This window comes from Sciurus vulgaris (assembly GCF_902686455.1).
Source record: "Sciurus vulgaris genome assembly, chromosome: 4".
Taxonomy (NCBI): domain Eukaryota; kingdom Metazoa; phylum Chordata; class Mammalia; order Rodentia; family Sciuridae; genus Sciurus; species Sciurus vulgaris.
In genome coordinates this window covers 16,682,378-16,700,422 of record NC_136464.1, presented here as the reverse complement: position 1 = coordinate 16,700,422, position 18,045 = coordinate 16,682,378, and the positions used below count along the sequence as shown (strand labels likewise).

At 46.8% G+C, this 18,045-nt stretch overlaps 2 protein-coding genes across 7 annotated transcripts in view; one reads left to right on the top strand and one right to left on the bottom strand.

The window, feature by feature from the left end:
* NRAP (nebulin related anchoring protein) overlaps window positions 1-8,103 on the bottom strand; it is a 70,052-nt gene extending 61,949 nt beyond the window's left edge. For 4 of the 5 annotated variants that reach the window (XM_079137442.1, XM_079137444.1, XM_079137443.1 and 1 more), the window contains exons 1-6: window positions 7,874-8,102; window positions 7,459-7,553; window positions 6,841-6,928; window positions 2,544-2,648; window positions 1,759-1,863; window positions 432-536 (exon numbers count right to left, since the gene is read on the bottom strand). In XM_079137442.1, the coding sequence (XP_078993568.1) occupies window positions 432-536; window positions 1,759-1,863; window positions 2,544-2,648; window positions 6,841-6,928; window positions 7,459-7,553; window positions 7,874-7,945 (570 nt within the window). In that variant the 5' untranslated portion in view covers window positions 7,946-8,102. Of the gene's footprint in view, window positions 1-431; window positions 537-1,758; window positions 1,864-2,543; window positions 2,649-6,840; window positions 6,929-7,458; window positions 7,554-7,873 lie in introns of all 5 variants that reach the window. The other variant, XM_079137446.1, reaches the window with a different exon arrangement.
* A 7,418-nt stretch (window positions 8,104-15,521) lies between these two features.
* CASP7 (caspase 7) overlaps window positions 15,522-18,045 on the top strand; it is a 34,487-nt gene continuing 31,963 nt past the window's right edge. Inside the window, exon 1 of one of the 2 annotated variants that reach the window (XM_079137178.1) lies at window positions 15,522-15,680. The gene's annotated coding sequence lies outside the window, so the exon portion shown is untranslated. Of the gene's footprint in view, window positions 15,681-16,140; window positions 16,380-18,045 lie in introns of those variants that run through there. The other variant, XM_079137177.1, reaches the window with a different exon arrangement.

Below are 18,045 nucleotides of genomic sequence, written 5' to 3'. Positions count from 1 at the left end.
GCAGAAGAAGAACAGAGAAGTTAAGTAATTAGCCCATGGCCACACAGGTAATATGTGAGAGAGCCAGGATTCAAATCCCAGCATGCTGGCTCCAAAATCTGAGCTCTTAACTAAAAACTACACCAATCTTCAGGAGCCTCTGCCATATAGTTGATAAAAATCAGCATCCTTAATGCTAAAGCAACTTCAAGAAATCACTGGGTCCATTCGGGGTGAGCCAAGTGGTTTTCTCTTCATTTTGGAGATGTGGCCAATCGAGGCACAGAGAATAAATGATAAGGAGAACATAAGAATGCTGTTTTTCCCTAGCACAATACTACTCATTCCTACTGTGCCAAAACACTCTCTTATATTATTTTTTTCTGAATAACCAAGTTTCATCAACGACAAAATTGAGTACAGTCAAAGGTGAATAAGCTCAAGACACCCACCTGGCTGGCCAGCTGATTGGCTTTCTTGGCCCTTTGATAAGCAGGAGTGATCATGGCCGGAAAGCTCCCCTTTCCTCTGGGCTGCTCGTAGTCTTCTGTATACGCCTGTTGGCCAGAAGCACGGGCAGCATGAGACTCAGTAAGAAGCAGATGAGAACCAACAGACCAACGGAGCTGCTTCCAATGAATCCTGGGAAGCATTTCAATCTCTTGGAATAAGTGTGAAAACAGTACTTGATAACACCATTGACACCAAGGAACTCAATGTTCCCTAGGTCAAAAGGAGTCCCCTTCAGGTTTACATCAAATTATGGGGAGCTTGGTCCAACCACGCAGGTGTCCTTCCCTCCAAGGCTTGCATGGCAGCACAGCCATTAATACACAGAGACTGCCAACTCGTCCACTCTGGAGAGTTCCACAGCCCCGGAGAGCATGGCTCACTGGCCCCTCTGCTCTTTCAGATCGGTTAGTTTCCTAATAAAACATCTCACCTTAGCATTTGTGTTTCCATTGCTTTCTGTCTTTTTTCTTTAAAGGAAAAGTCACAAAGACTAACAGTGTTTTCCAAAGTAGACTCTTGAATGGGTCGGTGTGTGGGAGGGCCCGGGGCACTGTGTGCAAATGGCCTAGGACTTCTGCACTCAGGACTGAAGCTGCCTTTCTACTGGAACACTTTCCAGGGTGTGACAGTTTGGTTTTTTTTTTTCCAATATTCTTGCATAGTTTTTATTTATTTATATATATATATATATATATATATATATATATATATATATATATATATTTTAGTTGTCAATGGACCTTTATTTATTTATATGTGGTGCTAAAGGTCGAACCCAGTGCCTCACACATGCTAGGCAAGTGCTCTATCACTGAGCCACAACCCCAGCCCCATGGGCCTGACAGTTTTAGGGCCCATGGCCAAACATGGGCCGAGAGGGCTGACCTCCCTGTGGTGGAACTAGGGAGAATCTGCTTCCTTTCCTTTTCCAGCTCCTAGAAGCTCTGGCTCCAGCTCCACAAGGCTTCGACCTCTCTCTGTCCTCAGCACCTTTCCTGGAAAGGCCCCTCCCGCCTCCCTGTCATAAAGACCTGTGGTTACCCTAGAATCCAGGCTCTTCCTGTCCCAAGACCCACAACTTAACCACACCTGCAACATCTCTTCCACATATAAGGTGACATACACAAAGACTCTGGGGATTAGAACACAGGACGGATTGGCGGGTACAGTATTCTGTCTGCTGCCTTTCTCAAAACAAAGGAAGGTGTCAACCAACTGCTAACTACTTGCTTGACCAATTGCTAAGGTCATTTCTAAGGCCCTTACCTCACCAAGAGACTGTCGGGCCTCCACCATCCTTACGATTTCAGGGTCTGGCAGAGCTCCCGGGCACCAGGCGCTGCCTTCCCCGTATCCAGTCCAATAGGCTCTCTATGGAGGAAACACAAGATGCTACGAACACACGCCTGGCACATTTGGTTGGCAAGATCCCCCCATCCAGCACACACCCCCAGCAATACTCACACACTGTCAAAATAAGACCTTTAAAAACCACAAGCTCCTATTGGTAAAGAACAAGTCTTAGGTAACTAGAATGTGCATTTCTTCAGACTAGAAAATGACCTAATAGCCTAGGTGATCGAACTTTCTGAAATACACTGATGTTATTGAAAATGTCCAAATATAACTTAACACCTTTATTCTTCTTTGCACTAAGACTGGGTGGTAGTGGGGAGGGAAGAGGGTCCTATAGACAGCTGATTATTGAGGTTAATCAGTGGCCTGGAGGGCAGGGCTGGGGCTGAGTAGAGGGCCAGGGGAAGAAAGGGCAGTGTTGGCTTCAAGCCTGGGGGGCTGTTTCCTGGGATGGGAACACAGTGGTGGGAAGGGACAAGACAATGAACTTGGGCTGAAGCAGACATGGTTGAAGTGCTGCCAGGCACTATGGAGGTCTCTTTCATAGGGGTTATAATTACAGACAGGACAAAAGAACACTACTGATTTTCTCTAGAAATAATATCACTATTACTCCTCCTCCTCCTCCTCCTCATCCATTTCATTTGTGCAAATGCCATTTTTCTTTTCCCAAAGCCCTTTATCATTTCTCTCACCTCGTTTGCCAGCGGTTGCCTGTGAGGTGCATCAGGTCCATCCTTGGATTTCATGTCCCAGTGAAAAACCGATTTAAACTGCTCACCGTCTTCTTGGTCACTGACCTGCACCGTGAAGATGTTGTCAGTAATGTTTCCATGAGAAGAGAAAGAAAATAAATAAATAATGCATAGCTAAATTGAGGGGGATCTTTCCCAAGTTTCAACCGTGAAGCACCTTCCCTGCACCACCAGGCACCCCACGCTGTCCATCTTGCTGTGGTTTTATCTGTGCCATCAGTGAGGTGGCACATGTCACACTCCTGCTCCATGCAAAGCTATATTGAGCAGGGCAATCAACAAGACTGAGATAAAGTCTCTAAGCGCTTAACACACAACACATGGTATGCAAGTTAGAGTGACCCCAGAAACTGTTGGACATCGAAGTAATGATCTTTGCTTCAGTCTGTGTCACTAACCCCTCGAGGGGTTCACCAAAACGCTGGTTCACCAGTTTCATGGGAGTATGTCCTCATGGGTAATTTTACTTTTAACATCTTGATCTATGATATACTTTGAGTTGATTTTTGTGCACAGGTGTGAGATAGGAGTCAAGGCTCATTTTTTTCCAAATACCCCATGTCTCCAGTCAACATTGAGTTGCAGTGGACCTGTGTTGTAATTTGATTGACCACATCTGAGCAGAGCAATTGCACCAATTCTCCACCAAGGGAATGAGTACTGCTTTTGTAGTAAGTCTTGAACTATGCTCACCTAAGTCCTTCAATTTTGTTCTTCAAGATTTCTTGGAATTCTAGAGCCTTTGTGTTTTCATTATCGACTTTAGAATCAGTCTGCCGGTGTCCACAAAACACACGATTCATGATTGAATCGGTATTGAAAGATGTAGTGGCACAGGTGGCGCAGATACAGGTTTGTCAGTTTGGGAAGAACTGACATGTCAACGTCTTCGTGACTTTGGGGTAGGCAAAGATTTCTTCAAGAAAGCATAGAAAACTAACCACGAAAGTAAAACTCAGGTCTTAAGTCCAAATGAAGATGACCCAATTTATGAGGTCTGAGATAGAACCAGAAATCTGCAATTTTTAAGAGCTGAAGTTTAAACCATTAATTTTACATATTATGAGGAAACAAACCTGGAGAAAAATACCAAACCCAGGGATCCTAGTTTCCTGTCAAGGGTGCTTTTCTTCCATGACTTTCCGGTAAGTTTTTGTTTACTGCTGCTTCATGCAGCTCCAATATGCATACTGTTAAATCTGTAAATGCAGACACCTTGACAAGGTGCTTTCCTAGTATTTTTTTATTTGATTTTTTTTAAAAAAATATTTTCGTTGTAGATACCTTTATTTTTACATGGTGCTGAGGATCAAACCCAGTGCCTCCTGTATGCTAGGCAAGCACTCTACCACTGAGCCACAACCCCAGTCTGCCTTCTTAGTATTTTAAGGAAGTACCATGAGCATCACATAGACTCAAGTCAGGGTTTCTAATATTTTGGGACCAGTTAAATCTTTTTTTGGGGGGGAACTTCTTGAGCATTGCAGGACATTCAACAGCACCCCTGGTCTCTACCCACCAGAGGTAATAATTGCCCTTCCCAGTTGTGACAATCACAAATGTCCCCAATTCCCCTGAGGATGGCCAAGGGGAGAGCCGTGTTGCTGATAATGTCCAGCATTACGGGCTAAAGTTCATTCTTTGAATAGATGAGAACCCAGATGCTTATTCTTCTAAAAATTCCATTCACGCCTATCAAACAGGACATTCTGTCTTAGTAAATATTTATTTATTTTTCAGAGAGCAGCAGGAATTTGGAAACAAAGAAATGTAAACTTGCTGCACGTGCCAACTTAGAATCTGTACCCTATTTTCTCCTTTGCCACCATCTCTGAAGCATCTCTTCCCTTCCTCTGTTGTCTTAGCACATGCACAATGATTTTTCTACAACTTTCATTAGCATAGTCTTTCAGAGAGGTAAGGGGGATAATAAGTAACCTGTCACATCCCCTAGAGTGGTTGCAAGATCTGGGGCCTTGAAGGGACATAGCTGTCCATTTTAATATATCCCTGGTGGGAAAGGAGAAAGGGATCTCAGTAGTCACTTGTACATACACATGCACACGTGTGCACACATACCATTTACACATGTGTACACACGCATACACGTGTACACGTGTACACACATACCATACACGCCTATACACAGCACGTGCACATATACATACATACCACATACACACAGAGACACGCACAGGTATACATATGGACATACGCACACATACACATACATACATAGCACACACACATATACATACGCACACACACACACCGTGTATACATATGCAATACACATTAATATGTAGACACACATATGCCCGTGCACATATCACATGCAGGTATATGTATGTGTGTGCCCGCATATTTGCACCTGCATACACACGTACATGCACTCCCCACACACACACATATGTCCATACACACACAGTCATACAGTCACATAAATGCAAACAAATAGACATGCTCAGGCCTCCTGGGATGCCCACATTACTGCCTGTGGCTGGAAGTAGAACCAGCGATAATCCTAGCCTCGAGCCAGGTTGGACCTGTCACACACAGTTAAAAGAAAGAGAATTCAGCATTGCTTCAAAGGAAAGGTAACTCCCTTGTGACCTGTTCCATGACTCTAAGGTGGACTTGCCAGCTGCGGCTTAGGTAGGGTTGGAAGATACGGACATGACGGACCTGTCTATAGCGAGTATGATACATGCAACAGCATTCTGTAAATACATCTCCCATTCACAACTGTAAAACATCTGGATATGTGCAAACATCAGTGAGTACTGTTTTGCTTCTGGAGAGTTTGTCACCCTCTATGAAGATCTGGAATTGGGCCAATGACATGAATTCTGCAGTCAGAAAGATCTGTATTCGTATCCAACGAGCTGGATGAACTTGGGCAGGTTACTTAACCTCTCTGAGCCTCAGCCTCAGCTTATTGTAACTGCAATATTACACTAGAACAGAGGGTTCTCGTGAAAATACATGAGAAAACAAAGAACTCTGGAGAATGTCTGGTACTCTGTTGAAATAAGAGCTAAATCACGTACTTATTGTAATTTTATATAGCTTCCTCCAGACAGCGAGACAAAATCAAAGTTCTTAAAGGCTTCATCTCCAATAACGTAGGACTGCTTGTGAATTCTTAAGGCTTGTGGATCTTTAGAAATCAATGATGGGTGACCTGGGCCTCAGCTTGTGGACCCCAGCTTCCGGACCCCAGCTTCCTCACCAGTAGAGTAGGATAATAACAGGATCTACTTCGTTGGGTTGTGATGTGTAGGAAGTGAATCAAGCAATTCTATATATGCTTGTTAAATAAACATAATGTAAACTGGCCAATAGAACAGAGCACTTAGTGACATAGTCTTACGGGAGCAGATGTACAGAGCCACAGGGCAAGGGCACCAGCTCTGCCTAATACAGGTTCTCCTGAGGATGAGGCCACAGTCAGTATGAGTGGGGTGACATCGGCAAGGGATGTTGGGTAAGGAGAGATTATTAGAGAGTCCTCCACATCACTGGTAACTTTCTAATTTTAGAAAGTTGCTAACTGCCATCCCACAAAGACACTTCTCACCCAGTCTTGGCCAGAGAAGTTCAATGACTCATCACTTTAATAGATGTAAGAGTTCAATCAGCAGCTGGTTATTTGATGAAACTTCACCGTTTACGTTTCAGAAGGGGTCAGGTGTATCAACACGGCTCCCTTGTCCACCCCACTTCCCTGCCCCCACCTCCCAAACCAAACTTCATTTACAAATCCAAGCATCTTACCCACAGGGGAAAGAGGCTGCATATAATCTTAAGCACTTAATGAATGCAGAGAGGTTTAAGAGTGTGGAACTGGAAGTTTTGAACGCTCTGTACCAAAATATTACAGAGGAAAGAAAAGAAGAGCCCTTGTAATATTTTCCAACCATGTAAATTTTGCTTTACGTATTAAGCACTAGCATATGCAAGGCCTAGTAAACTAACACCATGTGCCCAGCACTGGCCAGACAGAAAGACTATATTAGAATCAAGGATCAAATACAGAACCCAGATTATCCTGGGTATTGGTCCCAATTGTTGAGGGAGGACAATGAGCAACATGTGTTATTTAAATACACTTTGCATGTGTCTGTAGAGGAAATGAACCTCCACATACAGAGATCCACTTAGAAACCTAACAGGTGCTTAAGCAAAGGGATTTTCTTGAAAGGTTATTTTGAAATGCAAAAATTAAGTGACTTACCCCACCCATGGCTCCCGGAAGCTTCTTTGCATTTAGATTTAATGGTGTGTGATAGACACTAGTGAAAGTGTTGTTCTTGGGGTTATGGCTACAAAAATAAGATATAAATCAAAATCAGAAATGCCCCTTATCCAAGATGATCAAGTGACTCTTCTTGATGGTACAGCTATTTTTTAAAAGTCAGTAAACATAAAATTTAATAATTAAGCTCATAATATTCCAGGCAAGAAGTCTTAAAGAAAACAAAAAACGAAACCAATTAAATTCAAAGATAAACTTTAACTGATCACTTGAAAACTTTCTAAAAAAAATAGAAAAAGATTTGAAAGTTACTTAAAAGACTTTAAAGCACTCTATGCATATTTGCCGGCAGTTAAATTGCACACACAACAATTTGATGAGAATTTACTGTAAACAGATTTGATCTTTAAGAATTCGCAATTCGCCATCCATTGTATAACCCCCCACTTTAGATCTTTTTCCTGATTGGATGTGAGTGGACACTGCGGACATTGCTTGGATTTAATCGTGGGGTGCATGGTCTGTTCCTTTAGTAGGCTACTTGTTGAAGAATGAACAAAACTCAAGCGGCGGGGGAGGGGGGTATCAAGCACTTACGCGTGACAGTATGGCTTTTTCTGGTGACTCACGAAGTTATTCACCGACAGCATCATCTTGCACACTTCACAGTGAAAACAAGCTTTATGCCATATCTAGAAATCATAAAGTAGACTCAGTAATTATTTATTCACCTCCCAGGCTCAGGATTCTTATATATTCTAGGTTTTAAAAACTGAGATTTTGGAATAAAATGGTAATTAAAAAAAATTAAAAACATAGACAGGATTATTTTATGTTAAGTAAATGGATAACTTTTTTTTTTCTTTTAAAGACACGGAAGTGGGTAGAACTTAACAAAGGTATAAAAGTATATCTTTTTCTTGTGGTTCAGAAAACCCCACATATCTACATGTAAGAAGACAAATTTGCCGTGTTCGTTACGATTCCCAAAGGCCAGGAGATGTCTACTGACCTGGTCGATGCAGCTGATCTTCTCAGCAGGATACACCCCATAGCCACACCTGGAGCAGGCCTGCACATTCATCTTGGAGTCTGAAGACAAGAAGACAAGGACAGACAACAGGCGAGAAATCCAAGGAGAACCCCCAGGCTACTTGGTCAAGTCTCCAAACTCCTCTGGGCTCCTCAATCCAGCGTTCAGAATCCAACTTCCACTTTCCTTTACTGACCTTCTGGTTTGAGTCAGCAGTTGGTTGGTTTTTAAAGCTGCCACTTACTCAAAGGGCTATTTTGGCAACTTGCTCTCAGCACGCATGCGTCTGGGAAATAAGGTGGAGGTATTTCTAGCTGACGGGCTTCTCTAAATAGAAGAGTGAACTCAGAACAGCATCATGTTTATGTGGATAGCCAAACCCTGGTGTATGACCAGGCAGTGTGTAGTAGTTGAACAGGAGCTGTGATCACAACCCAAGAAAAGAATCTCAAGAATACACCATGCATCACCCAGTGATCAAATTAGAATAGCTGGCTGTAGGCATCCTACGACGAAGGCCAAGAGGCCAGCTTAAAAACTCAGGAAGTAAAGCTGGACTGATTCATTTCTGGGGAAGGGTAGAGTTCATGTGTGAATTTTAGCTTTATCTACTGAAAACATTTAGGACAGTAAAACTAAAAAATTAGTTTAGATAATTTGTGTTTAGCTTCTATTGGAACACAAAATGGCGAATGTTCAGGCCTTAGTATTCTGTCCTGGCAGGTCCCAAAGAGACCTTTCTGCTTATTCCCTTGTGTTGTGGACCTTCACAAGGACAGCTTGAGGACAAAAACCTCTCTCTCTGGTTTTGTGACTCTCATTGCTTTCCGTCTCTGCTTATACAAAAGGTCACCTCACCTGTCCCCACCCCAAGCTCATTACCTTCTAGTCCCCACTTCAGCTTTAGGATCTTCACAGTAGTTATCATTACCTGAAATATTAAATATTAATGCATTTATTTTCATTTTTATTACTTTTTGGGGGGTGGTCCTGGGTTTTGAACTCAGGGCACTTAACCACTGAGCCACATCCCCACCCCTATTTTGCATTTTATTTAGAGACAGGCTCTCACTGAGTTGCTTAGCACCTCGTCATTACTGAGGCTGGCTTTGAACTTGCGATCCTCCTGCCTCAGCCTCTGGAGCTGCTGGGATGACAGGCCTAGCATATTTATTTTTAGTTATATCATCCCCATCAAAATACAAGCTCCACCAACACAGGATGCTTGGTTCTTGTTGCCACGTCTATGTTCTGAGGGTCTGCAACAGGTCTGGCCTTAAAGGTTACACAATAGTTATTGAGTTAATGAAATAAGTTAATACTCATATCACTATGCTGGTAGAGGTCAGGCGTGAAGTCACAGTACGTGGTAGGACCTCCCCAAACAGAGAAGCACACACCCCATCCAAAAACCCAGCACTCCTCAGACTCAGCCATCTGTTGTCACAGGGAATTAGTACCCGTGTTGCCAAATATTCTGATTTATCCAAAGAAGCTGGAGATATGTGCTTACACACAAAATCCCCTCTTTGATAAAACACTGGGCATAAAACAATTAAACAAGGCCATAGGTAATATTTTTCTGGCAGGCTACCAATGAGCAACCTTTGACCTCAGTGCTGTGAGATTAGGCGGAGTGTCCCCAGGTCAGGTGGAGAGAAGGCAGTAGTTTTTTGGTGTGATGTTGGGACATCTGGCGGGAGAAAAAGAAGTGAAGAAGAGCAATGTTCCCATGAGAACAGGGGAGTCTCAAGTTGACCCATGTGGGCACAAAGCTGCTCTCTCTACCTGGGAAGGGGACCCATCAGGGACTCTAGGCTGTGCAGACTCTCATGCTGAAAGGCAGCCAGGGTAGCTGATGAGGCAGCAGGTTCCCCACCAGCCCGAGCAGATGGGAACTGCAATTCCAGATGTTTTGCTCTCCACCAGACTTACCAAGTCTTACCTGGCTATGAGCCCCCAGAATCACCGAGAATGAGCGTGTCCCCAGGGTGGGGGGCTGAGAAATCAGGGTCAGCTGCATTGAGGGAAGAAGTTGTGGAACATTTTTTCTTTGCCACAGGCAGTGATGCAGCCCACAGCTGTTACCACTTCTTGGTCCCACTGGAGAAAACAAGGATTGCTCAAAGAAAGCTGCTTAAGTGGACTTGGTCTGTCACTTCTGCTCTATCGTATGTCAGAAATCAAGAGGAAAAACAACCATGAGATTGGGATTGGGATGGTTTAAGGGACTGAGGTGAACACTCATTGCCAGGCAACGGAGACACAGTCCCACCTGTCGAGCTGATGCTGTGCTTTGGATGTGACCAGGTTTCGTTTGCTGCGAACTTCATCCTAGATGCCGCGGTAGTAGGAGGCGGGGCCTAATGAGAGGTGGCTGGAGGACTAACATCATGGGCTGAGTGAATGGTTGTAAAAATGAGTCTGGTCACCTCCTTCTTTCTTGCCCTTCGGCCTCTGCCATGAGATGACAGCAAGAAGACCCTCTGACTTCATGCCGTTGGACTTCCCAGCCTCCAGAACTGAAAGCCAAATACGTTTCTGTTCCTTACAAATTACTTAGTCTGAGGCATTCTGTTACAGAAGCAAAAACAAAACTAACAAGCAAACAAAAAGACTAAGACAATAGCCACTGCCCTTGTACTGTGTCCCCCTCCCATTCTACACAGACCCTCCCTTTCTTGGCCTCTATCCCTCCCCTTTGACACAGGGTTTACAGCAGGTCATTCAAGTTCCAGTTGGTGAGCACACCAAGGGTCCCTCTGGCCAGAGGAAATGGTTCAAACAACACGTAATCTTAGCCTGGATTCTCCAGGACACGGGACCCGAGGCAAAGGCTTACATGGTAAGGGCTTTGGCAGTGTAATTCAGAGAGCAGGAATAAGAGGACAGGAAATGAGGGAGGTGGTCAGTATTTGGTTTGGTTCTCAAGATGGCTACCACCTGCTTCAAGTTGAGTATTCCTTATCCAAAATGTCTGGGACCAAAGTGGGTTTGGATTTCAGAGGTTTTTGTTTTTGTTTTGTTTGCTTTTATTTGGGAGTGTTTGCATATATATAATGAGATATCTTGGGTGTGGGATGCAAATCTAAACATGAAATTCATTAATGCTTCATATACACTTATACCCGTGGCTGGAAGACAATTTTATACAATTTTTTAAAATTTATTTTTTGAACCCAAGACCTCATGCAAGTGCTCAGCAAGTTCTCTACCACTGAGCCACATCCTCAGCCCTATACAATATTTTTAATAATTTTGATCATGAAATAAAGTTTCATGGGGTAAAATTTTCTATTCAAGGCATCATCTTGGTGCACAAAAAGTTTCATATTTTGCAGTTTTGGATTAGGGATGCCCTACATGTATAAGCTCCATTCCAAGAGACCACATAAATGACTGTTACCCAGGAATATCTGCTAGAGGAAGGAGGAGGAAAAATTTGGAGCATTAACTCCCTTACACTTCCGTGCCATGTATGTGTCCAGGGAGTCCCAGAGCATGTCATGCCTCAGTGTCAACAGGAAAACCCCAAGGGCAGCAAAACACCAAACATACTGAGATTTGTGCCCATGTGAGATGGCTGGAGCCCTCACAGAGCTGGGTGCCGCTCATGCAGCTGGATTGGCATAAGTAGGCACAGGGCCATGACAGGTGAGGCCAAATGGGTCTGAAGGAGCAGCTGAGAGGCACGTGGTGCTGTCCAATCAGCAGAGTCCAGGGCCTGGCAGTGGACGGGGAGAGCTTTGTGGATCCTCCATCTGGATGCTTCTGCCAGCACCACCCCGTGTTGCTTTGGCTTTTTAGAGTCTTGATTCAGGGAGCTGGTGACCAATGAAAAGCTGAACAGCCTTTTGCTCCACGTGCATGAATGCTGTGTTCATGGGGCATGAACTTTGCTTTGCTTTCGAACTTAAATGTAGTGTTCCTTTTTTATCTCTTGATAAAGAAAAGGGTGGACCCCTTGTGTCAGCTGGTCAAAATCTTTTTGTGTCTCGATTGTGTCATCTGGAGCATGAGGCAATTCTTCCCGGCTCTGAATCACTTCCAGCACTCTCAGGGCTGCACATATGAACTGGTTTTGAAATTATAGAGGTGACAAGGGTCATGAAAGGGGACAGTTTTTGACTCCTCATTCTATCACTGTTGCTCAGGATAGCCTGGGGTTAGGAGTTCGTGCCTGCCTTGGTTCATGGCCCCTTGCAGGCAGAGCTGGAAGCCAGAACTTGGGTGCAAGTAGATTGGGAGGTGATTCCATGGGCTAGGGAAAGAAGAATCAATAAAGTGTATGTTCTGAGTTTATTACTGCTACCGGCAGCCAGGGCTCAGTCTTGCTGGGCACCCTCTGGGAAAGTGTATAAAATGAGTTCAGAATTGTCCCCCTAAAGAACGGGGGACTGGGAAACTTGCCCACTTGACACCGTCCAGTGGAGTCAATTTGGCACGGGAGACAAACGAGTAGCAAGACTCTTGAATTCGGAAGGGTTTATTGATGATTCAAGAACCTGGGAACCCCGGCGCTCCAGGAGAGCCGGCTTATATCCCCTCCAGGAGGCGAAGGGTAGGGCCAAAGCTAATTAAGCGAAGATCAGGTGAGGAGCTAGCTGTTCAATCACGGTAAAGGTCAAAACGAGTGGGCACGAGCAGGAGCACTCGGGAACACATGTGCACGCATTGCGTGCATGGACTTAATTGAATACGGCCAATGATAAAACACCTGGGTGTGCTTATGTTAACCGACTTTCTCACCGCCACAGATGTGATCAAAACAACTTCTGGCTGGCTGCCAGGCGCCATCTTGGCATAGTCCGTATGGCATAGCCCCCAACACCCACTCATGCCTTGTGGTCCCTTGGTTGAGTGCTACCCTGTACTTTAACTCCCCTACGCCTCTAGGGTAGACAGGTCTGCAGGAGCTGCAGGGACTTCTGGGCTGGGCAAACATGCATGGAAGGAGCTAACACTGATGATGGGTGTTCAAGAGTTGCTCACTCAAAGAAGCTGGCTGCGGGCTGGGGAAGGAGAGTTCTCATGTGAGATGCAGCGCGAACTCCCTGCACTGCTCTTCTGAGCTGATGGCGCTGACTCTGTTCCATCCTCCACTCCTCTGCACTGTACAGACAATGCTGTGTCCCCTCACTTGGGGTGGAGAATTCACAAAGCAGGGCCTTGTCTCGAGCTCTCGCACTTTCCCAGATCAGACATCCCACCCCACCCTCACCCCCATTCCTGGGGTTCAGAGGGCCAAGGCTGAATAATAATACCCAACACCCAAGGTAGCCTCTTCCTGGGCCAGAAGCTTCTGGGGCCTCTCTCGTAGATGGCAGTCTTTCCCCTGCGTCCTCTCATGGTCTCCCTCTGTGTGTTTCTGTGTCCAGATTTCTACTTCTTAGAAAGACAAAAGTCATATTGGATTGGAGTCCACCCTCATTTTACCTCTTTAAAGACTTTACCTCCAAATACAGTCATATTCTGAGGTATCAGGGATTAGTACTTCATATTTCACACGAATAACTCATACAAAGCATAACAGTATAACATAATATGCCGCTACCCCTGGAGCTGAAATGGGAACCCAAGAAAGGTTCCATCACCTCCCCTGTTTCCCCACCAGGGCTTAGGTCCAAACTTTGTTGGAGAGCATGGCTGTGGCTCACTAGATGGCAGAGAAGTCACTGTTCTGTCATGCCTGTGGAACTTGCTGGAATTGCTTTCTGGAACTTTCTGGAAGTCAGCCCTCTAGATGCAGAGAGAGCTGTCCTTGGAGAGGTGTCTCAATGGAGGCACTCTACTACAAAACCACCTGAGGAGGGTCCCAGATGGCTGTGGGGTGCTCTGACCACTAGGCACTCTACAGGAAGCTGGTGCTGAGAAGCCAGGCCCTCTGCAGGTGCACACCAGGCAGAGAACCAGGAAACAATGCTCTTTCCATCTGCAATGTCTCTCCAGCACTCCCTACAGACAAAGTTTAACAAAGGAAAACTAATTAAAGAGCTCAGATAAATTTTTGCAGAACAGACAAAAAGGACTTGGAAGTTGAGAGGCCAACGGTTGACAAGGTACAACATGAATTCTTCCTTTCAGGGAATAGCTTCTGCCTGAGCTTCCCATTCTCCCCAATGGGCAGAGGCCTGCTGGTGCAGAGTGAGTTTTGGGCCTGTTGGTGCCCGGCCTGGTATTTCTGAACATCTTGGGATATCCTTCAGTGGGGGGTCAAAAGTCAAAGCTTGGTCTGAGCTGTGGAGAAGAGCAGAAGGAATTGTTGGCATTCTTCCTTGGGGTGCTGTGCCCAGCAGGTGGAGGCGGAGAACTTGTGGCCGGCCTGGTGAGCAGAGCGGAGAGCTGGAGGGAAGGCCCAGAGGGACCTGCTTGGAGCCACTGCTAAGACAGCACTTGGGAAACCATCCAAATAGGAGGAGCTGGGGATGTTTTGAGAGGGAGGGGGGCAGGAGGATCATGCTATACTCCTGTCATTATAGAAAGAAGCATGGATCAATAACATGGCTAGACCTGGGGTGCAGCTCAGGGGAAGAGTGCTTCATGCCAAGACAAGGGTTCCATCCTTAGCACAGGAAAATAAAAATAAATAAATTGTTAAAAATTACGTGGTCCAACGTTGGAGACACAGAGGAGATATATTCAGAAGAGAGTATTGTTTGGATTCAAAATGTCTGTACAATTAAGGAAAAACTCAAAATGGTTTCTTTCCTTCCATATTTCTGTGACTTGACTTGTTGATACTGTGATAATTCAGCCTGGAACAATAACACTGGAGTTTCACACACCAGCCCACAATAAGAAAAGTTTTCCCTTCTAGCCACCTCTCCATTTGAACCAGTAACGAGTTCCTGGTGGACAAACCAACGCAACACTTGATGCCATGATTTATGGTGGACCTTTCCTGGGGGGTGGAAGATTCATTGTTTTTCTAGGCAACATACCTGGTTCTGCAAGTAGCAGGCTTGAGGTTGGGCAGCTTCTGCCTCAGATTCCTCATCATGGAATGAGCAGAGATTGCTGTGGTCCCTTCCCACGCCTAGCATTGATTCACTGTATTTCAGAAATAACCTCCAAAATTCTAGTTTTACAACTTACACAAATCAGAGTGAGTTATCTGCTTTATCAACAGATCCTTTACTTCTCAAATGATTCACAACTGAATTTTTTTTAAAAAAATAATCTTAGTATCTAAAATGGTTTACCTCCAATACTTCAGGAACACTGGTGTTAAATAAGAACTCGGGTACCTGTATTAGGAATCATACAATTGCCCATAAAAATATACCGGAATTCAGGATTATCACAGGAGTTCATCAATTATAATTACTCCCTTACATTTACCCCAGTTTTCTTGAAACCAAGTGATCTTATCTGGTGAAATTTTAGAGATAATACTGACGTTTCAGGCCCAAGGGAGAGAGAGCCAGTAAGCAAAATAAGCTGAGATTATTGCCTGATGTCAACCATGAAGCTTGTCCTCTCCAAGGGGAAACAGGGCGTGTGCTGGAGGGTCCCCGTGAAGTCAAATCTCTCCGCATTAGGCCAACTCACGGTCACACACCCAGGGCTGGCACAAGGGGGCGCTCGGCAAACACTTCTTGAATGATTCTGGCGCAACTTCGAGGCAGCTGCCTGGACTGCGAGGTGCTAACTCGAGAGGAAGCTTGAGTTAGCTCCAAGATCTCCGCGGGGAAGAGGGCGCCCTCGCGAGTGGAAGCGACGTCTGGGAGGCCCCAAGACCACAGCGACCTCACAGCAGGCCCGAGGGGCTCGGCCTTGGGGGAAGGTAACACATTCAATGAGGCGCAGAGCCCCGAGGGGATGCGAAGGTACAGGCCGGGGTCAAGGGTCTGGCCTTCTGGCTTTGGGAACTGAGCCTTCGAGTTGGTGCCAAGGCCCAGGTAGAGTCCAGACTGGAGGCAGGGTAAGAGGAGGTGACAAGGCAAGCTCCCCATCACTGCGAGTCAGTGTGACAAGTCTGCAGGGTCAATTGGAGCGCCGCTGATTTTGCAGAATGTGCTTTCCGGAGACGGCGCACGGCGGCGGGATCGTGTAGATCTCTGCAAACTTTGTCCAAGCCGCTGTCTCGTGCGCGCCGCCCAGTTGGCGGGAGACCGCGCGGGACCCCGATCGCAGAGCGTGCTCTCCCGGGGGGACGCGCGCGGCCAGCGTGGCCGAGGGCGCCCTCCGAGGGCAGTGCGCATGGTGGCTGCGGCCCCTCGGCGGGCGGCCGACTCTGCCCGAGGCGCTCCCCCAGCGCGGCAGGCGCGGCGGCCCGGGTCTCCCACTCTCCAGCTTCGCGCCGCGCACCGTCCCGGGGACGGCGCACGCTGCCCCGCCCGGTCCGCGTCCTGCTCGGGGCGGCTCCTCCCCCTGAAGCTTGGTTGGGACTTTTACTTTCGCTTTCGAGAAAGCGGCCCCAGACCCTGGCGGCAGACGGACGGAGACCGCAGCAGGTTCTGGCCTCCCGGCCGCCGTGGGAACGGTAACCTCGGCCCCTTCCGCCGCGCGCTTCCTGCCGCCGGGCCGCCCGCCCTCCCCGCCTCCCCGCCTCCCCGCCTCCCGCCGCGCGGTGGGAACCGGTTTGCGAGTGCGGAGCGGCCCCGACCGCGGGCGCGGAGTCAGGGAGGGATGCCCCACGCCCCCGCCACTGCTGGCTTCGCCGAGCTTCTCCCGAGCCTGGCGCTGAGAACACCCCGCGCCCTTCGGGATTGGCGAGGAAGGAGGGAGGGCCCCCTGGTCGGACTGCGCTGGGTTCCAGTCCCCACGCCGCTGCTTTCCGGCCGTGGGACCTCGGCCCTCTCGGTGCCTCGTCTGTTAGGTGGAATCGCAGTGACTCCGGGCGGACTGTCGCTGTGTGGAAGCAGGAGGGGATTATGGTGCCCAGCAGCGCTGGGTCAAGGCTAAGGATGCTGCGTTAGGCTGGTCATTGTTGGGCTACCCCTTGTTGCAGGGCTCTTGGAGGTATCTTGAGGGGGTGAAAAAGAGCCAGGTGACACCTGGCTCTGTGAACTCTTGGGCTGCTGGTCATTTTTGCAACCTTTCACCTTTGTATTCAGCTTTCCAGTTTATGAGGAAGTAAAATTACTTGTAGGTGGTTTGGATGGATTCTTCCCAAGCCTTTCCCGTGAACTCCTACCCCGGTTGACGTGGCCCTGATCTCTTTATTTCCAGACTGTTTCCTCCTTCGAAGTCTGGTCAGCCTGGCCTTCCTCCTCCATACTGCTATTACCTAGGTGTACCGTCCACTCTCTGCCACCTGCAAACTGCCTGACTTTGAGCAGCATACTCAGGGCCAAGTTTCCTGTCTTCTGGCTATGTGTGAATGTCCGGTGACATAGTGGACACTTGTGTGCCAAGCAGAGCCCGGCTTCCTCCCTCCAGAGACTTGGAGGTGAGGAGTGGAGGTCACCTGGACTTTTTCTCCTTTGAGACCTTTAGGAGGAATGTCTCAATTTGGGCAAGAAGTGGGATGCAGATTGTGTGATGTCACCTGGCAAGGGAAGCAACTGCCATTAGTCAGTTTCCCCCCTTCTGGGAACAAAAAACAGTTCCAGTAACAGCGGACAGTAATTCCCCTCCCAACTAGGTACCAGTTGCCCAAACTTGTGGGCACCTGTTAAGCATGTTTAGAAATCACTACAGGAATTTTTTTTTTCAGTCTCCACCAAAGCTGTTTAAACTGTGGATGGATGGTTTTAAAATATCAGCGGAGGCTGATAGTTGAATGTTCTCTTAGTCCTGGAGGCAGAGGCGACAGTAGAGAATATCTGTAAATATTCAGCATGTGCCACACCATTACTGGCACTCTGCACCCTTGTCTCAGTGGTCCTCACAGCTGCCTGAGACTTAGGCACTACCACTTTCCCATTTTACAGACCAGGATGCTGAACCTCAGAGGCTGAGTACTTTTTCCAAGGTTCTGTGGCAAATACGTGCAAGGGCTGATTGAACCCCCATTCCGCTGGTGGCCACACCTGGGCTCTTAACCATCCTCCTGGGTCCCTTTGCTTCTGTTGCTGGATATGCAGTTTATTTAATAACATTTATAAAGAAATATTTATTGGGGCTGGGGATATGGCTCAGTTGTGCTTGCAAGGCAAGCACTAGCCCCTGAGTTCAATCCCCAGCACTGCAAAAAAAAAAAAAAA